The 17,938-nt window shown below is 34.4% G+C and overlaps 1 protein-coding gene across 1 annotated transcript; it reads left to right on the top strand.

Moving 5' to 3' along the window:
* The first annotated feature begins 3,217 nt into the window (after nucleotides 1-3,217).
* On the top strand, nucleotides 3,218-3,999 carry LOC124892273. Its single transcript, XM_047403609.1, has 3 exons — nucleotides 3,218-3,303; nucleotides 3,387-3,442; nucleotides 3,560-3,999. Exons 1-3 carry the CDS (start codon nucleotides 3,218-3,220, stop codon nucleotides 3,997-3,999), a joined length of 582 nt encoding a protein of 193 aa, XP_047259565.1.
* The last annotated feature ends 13,939 nt before the right edge of the window (nucleotides 4,000-17,938 follow it).

A 17,938-nucleotide genomic window follows, 5' to 3' on the forward strand; every position in this document is an offset into this window, starting at 1 on the left:
TCTATGTCCTTGTCAACATCCTCCCTAGTCACCCCTGCGCACCGACCCAACTCAAAAACTAGGCCGGGAAGGTAAGGGGCCTTTTTGTTGCCCTGGTAGAAGTCCTTCCACTCCATCACAATCTGCGCCTCATGTTTCGTTGTATCCCCCACATATCACAGGCCACCACCAGAGCTTGAGGATAAGTCACATCAGAAATGTTATCCGAAATGTTAACCGATGGATGAATCCTTCGGGTCACCAAGTTCAGCAACCTCCGAGCATCAGCAGTGAAGTAGGTCCTCCTAATCCCCTCAGTACTAGGCCAGTAGACCTTGTCCCTAGCATTCCAACAACATGTAATCACCGAGGTTACTAAACGATCTACTTATAAGTATTTCAATCTATCTTCAAAGCCAACTGTTACATCCAATTTTGACTCTCCAAACGTGAAATTAATGCATTTAGGCTTCGTGATCGTTAAATGACACAAAATGTAGTTTTTCACATATTTTTTCTAATTTTTAACAATTTATTGATAATCGTCATTTTTTTATGATTTTTCATCAATTTTTGTCATATTTTAATTTTTACATAATTTATTGATAATTATCTTTAATTTTGTCAATTTTAGAATTTTTATCAATTTATTATTATTTTAATATTTTTGCACATCATTTGTATACATACAAAGCATATCACTGCAATTTTTTACTACATAGTATAATTTTAATTATTTATAACATAATATATTTTTTTCAAGACAATTATATTTTTATTTATTATTTACATATTTTTTTGTAATTATATATCGACATTCATTATTTTATATGTTATTTAATACGACCTGCAAAAGTTGAGTCGGATTAATTATTTCAATACACAGTACAATAAAAATTTGGCGTCTTGTCACATTAACACAAATAATATTAATTTAATTTTCTTTTCCTCATTCCTCCACTTTTTTTACTTTCCCACATCTACTTTTCTTAATTTAAGGGATATGTTGGAAGAAAAAAAAAATATTTGATATATTATTTACTTCTTTTTTTTTAAAATACACAACACAATATACACAAAGCACACACCACAAACATTCACACCCTTAATTTCATAGATTTTAGAATTCTTATCTGTTTATTATTATTTTAATATTTTTGCACAATCATCTACATACGTACATAACATAACAGTACAATTCTTTTTATATATTATAATTTTAATTGTTTATAGTGTAATACATTTTTTTCAAAGATAATTATATTTGTTTACATTTTTCTGTAGTTATATATATGGATATTTTTATTTTTGTACCTTATTTAACACAGTCTATAGAAATAACATCGATTTATTTTAATACACAAAGTAATATGTAGACACCTAATTTTGTCTCTACCGAAAATCCAATTTATTCATTTTTACCCTCGTCTTACCATGTATCCTACCCCGTGTTGAAAACTTCTTCCACAAAATGACAAATAATAACCAATTCTCAACAAAGCCATAACTAATTTTACACCTTACCATCCCATACCCCTACCCTCACCTATCCTACCCATACCCCTATCCTGCCACGTGGTCCCCACCCCCACACAAAACTCACATTTCCCCAACCCCTTAACGAAATCAGTGGACAATATACGAGCAAGCAACCAAAATATGCCACAAATTTTAAAAAGTGACGAAAATATGTCATCAGAGTAGAAAGTAATCAAAATAGGCTTGGTGCACTTTTTTTGTGCACCATATCATATTTTCTCTAACGTTTCCAACTAACGGAGTTAGAAGTGGATGGTGCACAAAAAAAGTGCACCCTATGAAAAAAATATATAGTGCACCTTTTTAATCGGTTATGAAGAATTTGTTGATTCAATTTATAGAAGGATGAAAATTAAACGTGGCGATTATGATCTATTTATAATCAGACAATACCCAAATTCCTTCACATCACAAGGGCTGATAAATTATGGGGAATGGATTATCAGTGACGATGAGTCATTGACTAAATTTTTAAGGGCTCCTTGTGATTATGCCAATCAAGTAAAGTTAAACATTCTTTAAGTTTATGTTAAGAAGGAGCGGACGACTCGTCGTGCTCATTCCCCTGCATAGGCGAATGTCTATACACAACTTGAGAATCCAACTAGTGTTGGTGATGCCCGTTTAACTCATTATAGTATTTTTTTTATATGAATGCTTCTCAATACATCATGTCAGGTAATATGGCAAGACAATCTTCAATACCCGATCTGAACGAAACTTTGAATGAAAGTGACCGGTAACATCCATGAATTTATTTTATTATTAATAATTTTTATTCTCACTGCTTTGTTAAACGTTGTTATGTCATATGTTTGCGATATTTTTTTCAGGAGCTTAACTCTGCGGGAGATGAATAATGATGAATTTCTTGGATGAGATTATAATTATGGTCAATCATCACAGCTTGAATTGATGGACAATGCTGGAACATCTTCAAATATTCTTCTATCATTGAATTTTGATACTATTGATTATTATCAGTATGAAAAATATAATTGAGCTTATATTAGTTTATATTTTTTTGACATGTACTGAAAATATTTAACTATATAAAATACAGGGATAATGTCATGTGAGATCAACATGTTGTTCCAGAAGATATTGAAAATAGTGATCAAGCAAATTATGGTGAATTGTCACAGAGTGATGATAGTGCGCCTAATAATGCCGATGGAGGTGAATGCCCCTATGACTCGTCATCGACTGATAATGTTGTGAGGTTCAGTTATGAACAAAGATCTATGTCCATGAGCCCTTATCCTCAACAGGAATCAACTCCACGGACATCGATTCAAAGACCTTCACCAATGTCAGAATCAAATAATAGACCCCATTTTTATTCTAATGAAATTTTATTTCTTGATCATTTTCGGAAAGGACCCGATGTGTTTGTGGATATGCATGAAAATGCTTTTGCCCCTGCAGGTGTGTGGCGTGAACCGACTGATTTTTAAAATGATAATTTTTTTCTTGCTAGTCAAATATTGTTCAAATAAAAAAAAGATCTACAACGAGAGGTTAAACTCTATCATATTACAGAAATGAGGGAGTTTTTTGTTGTTAAGTCGAGAAAAAAAGTCTTCAGAATTTGTTGCAAACAGTAGACCAAGGTTGTTCTTTCAAACTTTGTGCTACCAAGGATAGTAGTAATAACTTGTGAAAAATCGGAAAATACATCGGCGAACACACTTGTAATATGGGTGATTGTCATGAAGCTCACGTAAATTTGAATATAGAAATGATTGCAATTGTTCTTGTGCCGTATATTGAAGAAACACCGAGGTACTAATTCTTATCAAGTTCATTTGACTATAAAAAAAATACTTATCTTTTTTTTTATAATTATTAGGCGTTGTTGTTCACAGGTATCCTATCAAAGAATGTCAAATCTCCGTTCTCAATAAGTACCGTAAAACAATTAGTCCGTGAAAGAAATATCTTGTACGAAAGTGTGCCTTTGAACAAGTCTATGGAAATTGGGAGGGTTCATTTCTTGAATTGCCAAGGTACATCTCTACTTTGAAATATTTCAATCCAGGCTTTGTCGATGAATGGCGATTTAAACACCATAAGGGAGTTAATGAATGCATTTTCAATTATGTGTTTTGGACGTTTAAGTCACGTGTTGATGGCTTTCGTTATTTTCGACCGGTGATATCAATAGATGGAACACATGTATATGGTAAGTATGATATCAAGTTGTTGATTACGGTTGGTACGGATGGAAATGGCTCCATTTTTCCTTTGGCTTTTGCAATAGCAGCGAATGAAAGTCTTGATACACGGACCAAGTTTTTGAGCGATTTGCATCAACATGTCGTGCGTGGTCGTGAAGGAATTATGTTGATATCTGACAGACATCACAAAATACTTAGAAGTGTCTCTACAGAGCATAACTGGCAAGCTTCTTTTGCCTATCACCGTTATTGCTTAAGGCATTTGAAGGCCAATTATCAGAGAGCTTACAAAAGTGTCTGACTGAAAATCTACTATGGGCTGCTGCAACTGCTACCCAAGATAAAAAGTTCTTGTTACAAATGAAATTGATCAAGGAGACACACTTTCTAGCATACAAGTGGTTGATGAATATCGACTTAGAAAAATGGACCATGCACAAGGATAACGGGAGGAGATAGGGCATGCTTACAACAAATAGCTCCGAATCATTTAATGGCATGCTAAAATCCGCTAGAGGCCTACCAGTGACTGCAATGGTCAAAATAGCATACAGCATGATTGTGGACCGTTTTGTTCAGAGATCGAAGTATGCAAAACAACTATTGGCTGACAAACAAAAATGAATGCCAAATCCATTCAAAAATTTGAGGAATACAAAAAAAAAGGCATCAATGCACAGTATCCAAAATTATCTTGTAACAGATAACATATTTGAAGTGAGGACATTCAACTCCTATCATGAAAAGGGTGGTAATAAGCAAATTGTTAATGAGACATAAAGAACATGTACGTGTGGTAAATGGAAATCAAATCACTTTCCATGTTCTCATGCCATTAGGATGTTTGAATTTGTTGGAAATCCTGTCGGGGATTATATTGCACCTGAATTCTATGTGTCTTCGTATAAAAAAGCTTACTCTGGACAGTTGATTCCACTTAGTGACGAAGACTATTGGCCAGAAATTTCGATTTCCAAGATTCCAAATAAAAATTTTTTGTGCAAAGTAAAGGTCAAGTCCACCATACGTATTCGCAATGAAATGGATGTTTCACAAAGTAGTTTTTCTTAAAAATGCTCTACTTGCAAACAACCAGGACATGATAAGTGCAATTGTCCATCGAGATAGTATAATGCTAATGCATATCGAGCAGCAAATATCTCTGATGGTGATAGTACGTCTAGGAAATGATTTTAATTGTATGTCTTAGTGTGAATTGCTTTATATGTTATTGTATTACGTATTTGCAAGTTAATAAATGGTGTAAGTGTTTTATTGTGAGATGAAATTTTAATTTATTATAACACCATAGTGCAAAATAACGAATAATTTTAAAAATTACATATCTTCTTCATCATCAGTTTCAGGAACTACATCCACTTCGTCTTTGTCACTAGGATCTAAACTCCAATGAGGAGTAGTTTGTTGTGTTGGCTCAACAAAATTCAATTGATTTATATAACAATAGGACATTCCAAAATCTAATATTTGGGGTAAATATTTTTGAAGGCCTATCCATTCGTTAACAATTGGTTATACCGTATAGGTAGAATCTCGATGTAGCCTCTGATCTTCAAGTAGTTTCCAGTGCTCCTTTTCATCCGCTCCTTGATAGATAAGATCATCTAATGCATGAAAAACTCTAATGCTTTTTCCATTTCTGATATTTCCTTATTCAAGTGTTCGATAACTTGTACTTCATCCCTGGACTTACATATTTGAAATATTGCGGACACTGCTTGGGGAACGATCAAATCATGACATCAACATAACACCTCATAATCACACCATTTTGAATATAGTTGAGTCCACTGAAGTGTTTCTCCCCAAATAATGAAATCTTCATCTTTAGAGGAGTATGTTTCTCTGGCAATGATGTGTCCAGCAATTTGTAAATCATGATAAATAGAAAGAGGTTTATTTTGTAATGGACGGATATGACCATACCATTTTTTGAGAAATCAGTATAGCACCCATATAATTTAGCAGGGTTCTTTGAAATTCCCTTGTTTTTTATTCGTCTAATATCAAACCAACTTCTCATTGAAGCTTTGTGTAATTTGCTGTAAGATGTAATATTTTTCTTTATATTTTTAATGTGTTATTTATAAAGTTGTGTGTTGTCAATCAAAGATTATAGTCAATCGGTCAAAAGAGTAATCTACAGCATAAGGTGCATATATTTTGTGTGTTATGTAGCTTATAGATTTCATAATATTATTTATAAAGTTGTGTTGTCAATTAAAGACGTTAGTCAGTCAGTCAGTCAGTCAGTCAAAAGACGAGCCCACAGTAGAAGGTACATATATTTTGTGCGCTATGTAACTCGTAGGTTTCAGAATGTGTCATATAAAGTTGTGTTGTCAATCAAAGATGTCAATCAGTCCTTCAAAAGAGGGGTTCATAGTAGAAGGTGCACATATTATGTGCGCTATGTAGCATGTAGGTTTCAGAAGGTTTATTTATAAATTTGTGTTGTCAATCAAAGACGTCAGTCAGTCTTTCAAAAGAAGGGTCCACAGTAGAAGGTGCACATATTATGTCCGCTATGTAGCTTGTAGGTTTCAGAAGGTTTATTTATAAATTTGTGTTGTCAATCAAAGACGTCAGTCATTCTTTCAGAAGAGGGATCCACAGTAGAAGGTGCACATATTATATGCGCTATATAGTTTGTAGGTTTCAGAAGGTTTATTTATAAATTTGTGTTATCAATCAAAGACGTCGGAGGAGACCATAGTAGAATGTGCATATATTTCTCGTCCATTACTTTCAATATTTCTCAAAATAATTTTCCTTCAATTTCCTCTATCACCTTCCTTCAATTGCTCCATGAATTGTAATAGAAGGCTTGTTTGTGCATATGGATCCCCTCCAATTGTTAGAATTTCATGATCGGATGACAATCCCGGACGTAGATTCCTCGGTTGTATTCATTATGGTGTATGTAACATTTATACTTTCAATTCTTATCATATTTTTCTTATTAAGTAATTTTTAAACTTTATTTTCCATGAACTGCAGTCTCCATTTCGTACTTGTTTCAACTTTTTCGATTGGTATGATCCTGAATTTCCACGTCAGGTGAATGCTGTAATTTTGGGCTTGTTGAAGAAAACCAACAAACAACAAAGGGAGCTGAAGAGCAAAAGGATCTTAAAACTAATTTTGAGTATTAGTTTGATATGTAATGTGATGATGTTCATTTATATTTTATGTCATTGAAAGAGAATTAATTTCATTGGTGTATGTTTGATGGTGAAGTTACGACTCGCTTAGATAAAAAGACACTTAGTGTAACTTTTTGATTTAGTCTACGTATGATGTTGTATTTTGACAAATATAATCGTATTTCTCTGCTGATTAAAGCAATATATATTCGATTTAGTGTGATCAAATCATTGCAATTTAGTGGGCTAAAATATATAATAGTTAACCTATTTCAAACTATTTATTTTTGTTAATTATCAAATAATTTTAGTTGGAGGGTGAACAAAAGGAGCAATATCTTTTCCAACACGGTGAGAAAATTGCTATGGCCTTTGGTCTTACTAGCACATCTGAACAAAAGCCTATTAGGATATTCAAAAATCTTCGAGTATGTGGAGATTGCCATAACGCATTGAAGTTTATATCAGTATCAGAAGGAAGAGAGATAATCTTTAGAGATTCTAATCATTTTCACCATATTAATCATGTAGAGAAGTACAGAATGAAACCATATTATTTGCACATTCATTTTTCTGTTCTATTTTATAAACACCAGCTTGTATCATGTATTGATTAATACAAAGTGTTAAATGAGTAAAATCTATTTTGGTGGGAAGTTTCGTTCCTGCTAATCTCCAGAGATCTCTTGTATTCAAAGTGGCATACAAGTCGCCTTCACCAACAAAATATTACAAGTCACCAGTTTACTACAAATCTCCACCACCACCACCAACTTTAAGACACTATTCTTTCAAAGATAAATCAAACATAAAATATTCAGAAAGATATATATATATATATATATTAAAACTTTCAACTGCAAAAGAAGTCACAAAGGCATGTATGTTCAAAGAAGTATTCAAAAACAAATAATTAGTTTTATTTTTAAACGAAAAACACAACTACGTGCCACTACTCCTATGTCGTATCAACTCTCGCGGCCTGAGCCCCCCATTCGCAGCATCGTCTCCATCTCTATTGCCCCTCCTCTTTATAGCAGCAACCGGAGCAACACAATGCTTGATTTTATGATTGTTCTTACGTACTGGAATCTACAAAAAATAATTACACGTAAATAAATAATTTCAAGCTAATTATGAATATTAGTGCATATATTGTAATAATTACCCGTGTCTCCTCCATAATATCCATTGGTCCATAAGATACATCCATGTCAGAGGTCTGAACAGGAATGGATGACAACGAGCAAAGCAAATCCTGAGACTGATTAATAATTTACTGTTAGAAAAAGAACTAGATAATAAAAAATCAAAAATAAGAAAATTTATGAAGTCATTGTTAATACTAACCGATATATCTCCAAATTCTAGAGAACCAAAACTCAAACGTAGAGTACAAGTCAGGTCTCGAGAAGGCATATTGCAATATGACTGTCGGTTGGGTTCATCAACCTAAGATGGTGCAACATATGTGGAGAAATTATGCGTGTCAGGCATGGATGAACAACCTGGCGTCAAAAGTGATGGATGAAAAGGCGGCGAATGAACTGGCTCATAATGTCCAATAGAGCCATTATCTGCTACTGTCTGAGGCTCTGGCTCATAATGTCTAATAGGGTCATCAACAAGGTCACCTACTCCCTCGTGTATAAGTACATTGTGTATACGTCCACATCCACGACCACGTCCTCCTCTACGTATAGCCGCATCACCACATGCACATCTAAGTCCATGTCCTTCCCCACCTTCTCCATGCATCTCGAGTGGCTGTTGATATTGTTCATCCGAAACTATAGGCCCCTGCAAGCCTTGATTTACCTGATCACAAATCCTTATAATATCATTATCCATCTCAGTACCCTGAACTCTAGTCTCTGGTATCTCCATCCATAATATCACCTTATCATACATCTGGTGAAGGCCTCTACGCATCGCCTCATATGGAGGCGCAATCGCCACGTATCTTGAATCATTGAGAGTAGAGTTGCCCAATAACAACCGACCGTGTTGTAAATACCATCTCATATAGGCATCTAATTTGGCATTGTCATGTTCCACCACAAATCTAGGCTGCCAGTGAATCCACAAACCTACACAATGCATATGCTCTGAAATAAAATTTTGGTCTACTGTAGATTAACCATCATGCCTAGTGTGGTCAGCTAGCCATAGAGGAGCTTCTGGAATGTGTTGTGAAACCCTGAACTGTCGTATTACTCTGTCAGTTGGGTGCCACTCTATGACTTTTAAACACAACATCGGCAACCTCATTCGCCACATCGGCTCACCAGTTGTGCAACAAGGAGGTAAGGTATAAAGAATATCATCATAAGGCATCCATACAAACTAAATTAAAATAAAATAGTTAATAAAAAATGAGAATGGATATAAAACAAAGAAAAATTAAGAGTGCATTTAAAACAAAAGGAAACTACTTTCCATACAGCAGTGATAACATCGAGACGAGAGAATGCAATGTAAGATTAACATGTTCCTTTTTCCTTTAATGTAATTAGGCAGAGAGAGGAGAATGATACTAGCAAGAGCAAAACCATGACTTTTTGGTAGACTTTCAATGGAAATTAGCTCATCACACCTAAGACACAAAATATTCCAAAAGTGGATAGAATAAAAATTCATCAGTATTATGTATGCCTTTTACTTTTGATTCACCTAAGAGACCACTTCAAATAAACATAAGTGTTCATTTTCTAATAGTTTAAACTTGTACATGGTGTACCATGCATAATTTTACATTGTATGGGACTAGTTTGCGGTCGTGCAATCGTCTCACTGCTATCCTTCATAAAAGATTCACTGGCAAGACTTCTAAAAGATAATACTCCCTCCATTTCTATTTATATGGCATTGTGGACATGAAATATTAGAAGAGGGTAAGTGGGAACATTATTTATCCTTTCCGGGTGGAAAAAAAAGACCATATACCAAAATAGAATCACTGGAAAAGAAAAAAGAATCAAAGAAAGAAAAGAGAAGAAACAATTTCCAAATTGAGTAACTAATTTTTTCCTTAATAATTAGCTAGTAAGGTGTTAGTTTAGAATATATCATATAATGGTTAAGAATATTCCTATTTTCCATACTTGATAGAGGGAAAAAAAAAAAGAAGTTTATTATTGTAATATTACTAAATACAAACCGTCTATCAATCAGCTACTTGCTCAGTTTTCAAAAACTATTTATAGACTATCGATCACTTGCTGCACATACGAGTCAAACATACCCCAATGTTGCTTGAAAACATACAAACAAGAGTTCATACTGCTAGTTGCTAAGAGAACTAATAGAGTTCACACTAAAAATATAACCAACACGACACGATACATAATAAGGTAACTTAATATGCCAGAACATAAAGAAACATACTTGCTCCGACGTCAAATGATCAAGCTAATCTCTCATGGGGACTAGGGCGTGGTGTGTCTCGGTATCGCACTTAACCCCTCGCGTCCACTTTCTACTATAAGGCATCAATGGCTCAACCCTATTAATACCTCTTAGCATTGGTCAAAAAGGAAGGACCCTCTCCCAAGTCCATATCTACATGTTACATGTTAGTTAGTGTTAACCAAAGTAACGAATAATCGAACTGAACCTAACATAATAACATGAGATACCTGGAGGAGAGGAACTAATCCTCTAAGTTTTTCCCCCTCAATAGATATCTGACAAAGATAATGTTAAAGATAAGCTAGAACAGCGTTGCCTCAGTTGTAGGTCCCCGTCTCGTTGAGATCAATAAGAAAGTACAAGAACCACAAACTTAAGCAATTCCCTAAAGTGTTCAAACATAGGATAGCTCCTAAAATCAATAGCATGTATAGTCGAGCAATCCTTTGAACTCTATCATCAGGAGTATCATCTGTAATGGGATCTTGAACAACCTGTTGCTGAATATACTTGACTAATACACGTATGTAAAGACGGCTAGTCCCTGAAAAATCCCCTGGTGCAGGAGTGAAGCCAGTAAGATCTTGTAGTAACATAGCGCAATCTAAACTGCGATGCATTAGATCTCAATATGTCACAGCATTTTCCTCAACACGCAGTCCAAACAAAATTTGAATATCTTGCAAGGTCAAAGTGACCTGTCCAAAGGGTAGGTGGAAAGTGTGTGTCTCTAGCCTCCACTGCTCAATCATGGCCATGACAAGCTTGTGATCGAGCTGTATCTTACCTACCCTAACAACGTCCCATAACCCCGCCATGGAAATATACTCTATAACGCGTTGATTGGGGTTTCTTTTAAAAATCGCCCATGCTACATCAATTATTTTTGGATAGACAGTCTCATTACAATCAAGCTTCCCTTTTCACAATCTTTACGACCTGTGAATCGCCTGTAAAGTAAGTAATGACCCATCAAAGGGTCTAGGATGCAAGATCTACTGCATAATATATACCTGTACACCCAATTTTATTAGGACTAACATCAAACCCAAGCATGCAATATTAACATATTAATCTTGTTACATAGAGTTTACATAAAACATTGTTATGCTAATAATATAGCAGATAGATCTTAACTTATGCTTTTTCCCCTATGAGTTTGAACTAAAAAAATAAACACTAACCAAATTACATATACAACTTGCATCCCAGCATATTTTTCATAACCAAATCTTCTAACATGAAGTAGTGCAAGTTTTGTGAACTAATCATTAAAGACACTGCTTAAATTACCTTCTTGTAATATATTTTTTCTCTATGATTTGAAGTACTGTACTCTCGGTGGAAAGGTATAGTTTCTGTTATAAGACTATAAACAAGAACATAAATATTTATGAAATTACTCATATATATATAGGCGCTTTAACGCCTCAAGAATTTATCGATCAATATGGAAAAAATGTTTGTTTACCCAGCGTATCTGAGAAGCAAAATATACAGATCAATGATGTTGTTCTCCTGCCAATAAATACTTGCCTAGAGGAAAATGAATCACAACTTTAACCTCAATAAAACATCACCTACTCAGATTTAAGTAATCGTGTCAAAACAAAGTTGTATCCAGTACTAAAGAGTATGTTTTTGTCCCTCACATGTTCAATAGACATTTCATTTGCATAGACATCTAACTTTACACTCGAAGCTACTAAAAATTAACAAAGTAGCAGGAAGGATGTTGCAAACAACTTTCTTTAAATTGTGATGTTGGTTTAACATGTTACCTCCTTAATACTTGGCTGAATTCACCTATAATACATCGACTATCATCAACTTTAATTTCCAAAGCTATTAGATTTACTCTTTTTGCCTAGCGCGTTACACCAAAAGAAAACAAATGAACCCCAACCATCAACTATGCCTGAAGCATTAAGCCACACCAACTCAAACCTTAAATTTGGTTATAGATAATAGGGTGTAATATAGTTCTAGTCTAGTCTTGAACTTCTACGCAGGGGAAGATGCAACACTTTTAGTGCAAAGTATAAGCTTATTTGTTAATTCATTGCAATAAATAGTAGATATAAACTCATAACTTCAAGAATATAAACTGCTTCTATGTCTACAATATAATTGATAAGATGAATTTGGTAGAGATGTAGCAATAGTCTATTTTGTTAATTCTCCCACACATTTACCATCCTCGCATCTCACTTCCCAATGGCTTCTATTAGGTAATTGTAGGTCATTTAATAAGCATTGATTGGTTGACAGGAATAAATAAATAAATAAATAAGTAACCAGATTTATATACTGTCAGGGGGTGTTTGATATGCGGGTGGGATAATCAAGGATATCCCATGAAATTTTTTATCCCACTTCCAAGCAAAGATAAACCTAAATTGAACGTCGTAACTTATTTGAGTACATCTACTTCTATTATAGACTTTTATTAGATGGGTCAATGTCTTCTATTATAATGAGTAAAGTTCAATGACTTTACTGTATAACGAAGTGAATAGACCATGTTACGTATGGTGTGAAGTATCTACTCTCTCAATTTGCATTCAATTCACTCATGCTAGGTGTCAAGGTCAAAACAAAAGGGTGAAAATATTCAAGTGTTGAAAGAAGTAGAGCATCTGGTTGAAGAATGCAAAGTGAAGGCAATGTTGCTTTTATATGGCTTTCCAAAGTAATCTTATTCTGACCTCTATGCTTTCACATAATGGATTCAATAAAAAATTCCTCTAAGAAAGTTTCATCTAGTAATTTATATCAGAGTCAATTGGAATATATCTTATGTTCTTCATCTAATTAGAAATGAATATTGTCGTATTTGATGCAATAAACTGTCACAAAATGCTATTTTTTAATATCAAAAAAATTAAAAAATAGAGAAGTTAGCATACCAACTGAAGGAGAGAAGCTGATTTTTTAATTCAATGGCCCTCCACGTTGTTACCTCACGTTGTTGAAGGATGATTAACTATTTTATTTTCAAGTGAAATGAACTATGGTGAGGAAAGGGGACCATCAGAGAAGCTTTAGAAAAGGGGAGGGGGACCATCAGTGAAGGATTTTTAATTAAAAAGAAGATAAGGAACAACATGAAGGGTAGGGTAGAGTAAGGGTGATATTTTTAAAAAAAAATGGTGCACATTTTTTGTGCACCATATTAAAAAAAATGGATGGTGCACTTTTTTATGCACCATATTTTTTGTATATGGTGCACAAAAAAAGTGCACCATGCATAAAAAAAATGAATGGTGCACAAAAAAAGTGCACCATCCACTTTTAGCTCCTTTAGTTGCAAACGTTAGAGAAAATATGATATGGTGCACAAAAAAAGTGCACCAAGCCAATTTTGGTTACTTCCTACTTTTATGGCATATTTTTGTCTGTTTTTAAAATTTATGGCATATTTAGGTCACGGGCTCACAATATATAAAAGAGAGATTCCCAGATAATCACTCATCCTCACCCTTAATGAGGGACCCACATAGAGAATAGAGAAAAACAAAAGGAGAGACAGGAATTTTCCATTTTTTTTTGGGGGGGGGGGGAGGAGAAATATATACATACATACTGGATAGAAAAAAGAGGGAGAGAAGACTCTATTTTGGGGATTCCTTCTTCATCTTCGCTGAAAACAGGAGGCAGACGGGTGAGCATACATAGAGAAAAAAAAAAGAAGCCATGATGATCTTCATTGCTATTTTTCACTCACAGTAAAATTGACTCACGCACAAATCGCACAGCCAACACACACACGCACGATATAAACAGAGAGACAGAAATGAGAATGGCGAGGAAAATAGAGTGAAAAGGGTAAGATCAGTCCATCGGAGGATTTCCCACTGATTTTTCAAGCTTTTCGGCTGTCTTATCACATTTTCTAGCAAAATTCTTCGCCGAAATTAGTTTTGATTCATCGAACACACGTTTCCCAGTTCCTAAAATCTCCAAATCTCCCCGTTTTCCCTTGATTTTAGGAGAAATTTCACCGAAAAATGCTAGGTTCCTGGAATCCGATCACTTCACCGTCATCTGAGCTAGTCGGAGCTCTGGCTTTATTGATTTTCTACTTTTTCTTTTCTGGAATTTTTGGTTTTAGTAGCCATTGCTCTTTGCGGATTTGCTCTGGTCAGGCTATACTTCAGTGTTTCTTTCTCGGTTGTTCGTCAATTCTATTCGTAGATCTATTTTGCTCTGGTCAAAATTTGGGTTATCGTGTTTCTGGGTTGTTTCTTAACTGATTTGGAAAGTCGATATTTTGGTACCCTTCGAGGTTATTGGACGCGGATTCTACTAGGTTTAATTGGAATAATACATCAATTTTGAAAGAGGCATTGAGATCCAATTCTATCTTTTCTCCCTTTAACTTTTACGTGAATGTGAATGATTTGATGATTGATGTTTGAATATTTGTTGTGTGTTGGTTGATGTTGGTTTCAGACTTTATTGATATTCAAAGCATGTGTTAATCATTGGTTGAGATTTAATTTGGGGCGGAATTGAGAAATTGATAAAAAGGCTGAATATAGATCAATTTTGGTTTATTGTTGTTTTGCTTAATTTGGAATAAGAATGAATATTGTTAGAACGTGATAGAATTATGATATGTTGAAACGGATAGACAAATATAGTTTCGGGTAGATAAATTTTAGAAACAGTGTTTTGTTGAATGTTTAAATATGTGTGTGAATGATTCTTTCTATTTTATTGCACAAGATTAAAAAATGTATTCATTCACCGGGGAATACCCCGAGGTCATATTGTACTTATTCACTGGGGAATGCTTTGAAGTATTTTGTACTCGAAAGACGTCCATGATGAAGGCCCGAGGCACCAGGTAATGCATCGGAGCGTAGTTTAGGATTAGTGTAGGTTTACTTTTCAGTACCTTTTATTTCGGGTTGAAATAATTGGATTGGACACTATTTTTGAATTTTTTTTAATGTTTTGTATGTTTTTATGTGTTCTTGTGTGGTTTATACATTCATAATGTCAAATTAGTCAATACACTCCACCAAGCGACAGTGGTCAAACCACGGGACCGAGGGGTGCCTAACACCTTCCCCTCGGTTAACAAAAGTCCTTAGCTAGAATCTTTGTTAGCAAACCAGTTTAAAGAGTCAAAACCATTTTGAAAAAGGATATCCAAGGGTGACTTAACACACCCGATTTATGCCAAGTGGAGACTCAAAGTTTAATTGTAAAAGATCCTTTTCAAAATCTTCATTTTGTCACTTTAATAATAAAAACCCTTTCAAATTTAAAATTGTATCTTTTGGTTAAAAAGGGGGGTGTGACAGCTCTGGCGACTCTGCTAGGGATTTTTCAGAATTTGAGCTTATTTTTTGGAGTTGTATCGGCTTAGTTTGACATTATGGGTGTATAGACATTGTTTGTGTTATCGTTTGTGTTTATTTTATTATTGTTGAGTGCCTATGTGCTCGTTGTTTACAGTTTTTCCTCTTATGTGTTACCAATTTATAACTGGCATCATTTGCATAACTCGAGTCAATTCTTTCTGCAACAAGTCTTGAAGAGAACATCGTGTGCACGAACGCTAGTTGAGTCACCCTTATTTTAGAAGGGGGAGACGTCAGACGTATGGAGTGGGTGGAAAGCTTTTATAGCCACTATCGATCATATGCTCCCCCGAATAGCCTTATTAGTGGACCCCAGCATAGGTCAGTCTTTAGGTCATGCTTATTTGCATCATACTGAGACCTAGTGGTACTCACTTGGTCCTTTATAGGAGACTCACCTTATGAGCATCCCTACGTGCTAAATATTGCATTTTTTAGGGTAACGTAGTCATTTGACGGACTGATTTGAGAAAGCATGTGTTAGAAGTAAAGTGCCCAGGCATGAAAATGTTGAAAAAAAAATGAGAAAGAAAAGAAGGTGACAAAAAATTGATAAAGAGTTTCGTAGTTTTAGAGTTTTTTATGTCTTTTGCTTTTCACAATCCAAAAATTCAAAAAGATTTTTTTTTGCATTTATTTCCTAAAAGAAAAAAATTCAAAAAAAAAATTTTACCTTTCGCTCAAAAAATCAAAAAGAATTTTCTTTTGTTCCTTTACCATGCATTCATAATTTGAAAATTTTAAAAATATTTTTTTTTTTCAAATAGGAGCTTTTTATAAAAGGAAAATTCAAAAAAAGATGGTAGAAGTTTTGTATAATTCATATCAAAAATATCAAAAGGATTTTTCTATCATAGTTGTTGGTGTCATTTTTGTGTGAAGTGTCAAATTAAATATCTAAAATAATTTTACTTTCATCGTCTTTCTGTAATCATGTTGCTCAAGTTAAGTTTTAGTTTGTTATCTAATCTTTAATTATTCAATCTGACGAACTATGCACCCCTGATTCTTCTCTTTCGAGAGTGAAATACGTAGGAAGCCTATTGTGGGTTCGGGGATCTTATTTCAAAAATTCAAAAAGATTTTTTCTCTCTTCATTTATAGTAGGTGTTCCATATACATCTTTAAAAGAAAACTACAAAAAGATTTTCCTCTAATAGTTTCAAGTTCCATTTTCGTGTAAATTTCAAAATTGAAAACCCAAAAAGATTTTTCTTTGGTAATCATAAGTTTATTTTGTATAGAAATCTGAAAAATTCAAAAAAGATTTTCTTCATTCTTTATTTAGAGTAGGTGTCATATACATCTTTTAAAAGAAAACTACAAAAAGATTTTTCTTTAATAGGGTCAAGTTTCATCTTCGTATGAAATTCAAAATCGAAAACCCAAAAAGATTTTCTTGTAATTATAGGCTTCATTTTGAATAGGGATGTTAAAGATGAAAAATTCAAAAAAAAATTCGTCAATTCTTTTGACAATTTTTTATTTCCTTTTCTTCTTAAGGTTTCAAGAAAAAATAAAGGAAAAAAAAGTTTAATTGGCCATTTTGGAAAGACTTCACGAAGTACGCACACCTGATTCTCCTCTCTCAGGAGTGCGATACGTAGGCGCCCTTCTTGGATTTGGTGATATTTTTCAAAGAAAAGGAAAAAACAAAAAAGATTTTGAGAAAGTGTTGAACTCTAACACATTTGCTATCTCTTGTCCAGTTAGTTAAGGTGGTTGGTTTGTGGCATTTTGGCTGGTCCTCCATATTGCTCCAAGTTGAAGAAAAAGTTATGGCCAACAAGGATATCGAGTTTGTTATCACTAATCATATAGGGAGTTCAGGGAATGAGAATTTAGGAGCTAATGAAGAGATTCGAAAATTAAGGCAGCAAATGATAGAAATACAGCGAGGTTAGGCTAACGGGTAGCCACCTCCTCCATTTTCTGCTGATAATCTGGAATATCTTTCTGGCTTGCCTCTAGTGTCACATGCACAATTTTCCATTTTTGTTGACACGCCACGATATGCATCCGGGACTACTCTGAGGCAACACTATCCAAACATTTCCAATATTCATTTCCTCACTCTTCAACACTAAACTACTACATGCTCGGATCCACCCACTGTTCATGTTTTTTCAGTACCACCCCCACTCGAAGCTCCTACTTTTGAGGTTTATCCACTTGTTATGCCTCCCCACTCTGTGAGAGAGCCTATATTGAATATTTCTGTTGATCAGCATCATGCTATTCTGCCCACATTTAAGTTGACTGATCCTTATAGCTACACTCGCACGCC

The sequence above is a fragment of the Capsicum annuum genome, unplaced genomic scaffold (assembly GCF_002878395.1).
Source record: "Capsicum annuum cultivar UCD-10X-F1 unplaced genomic scaffold, UCD10Xv1.1 ctg4532, whole genome shotgun sequence".
In the NCBI taxonomy this organism is placed as follows: domain Eukaryota; kingdom Viridiplantae; phylum Streptophyta; class Magnoliopsida; order Solanales; family Solanaceae; genus Capsicum; species Capsicum annuum.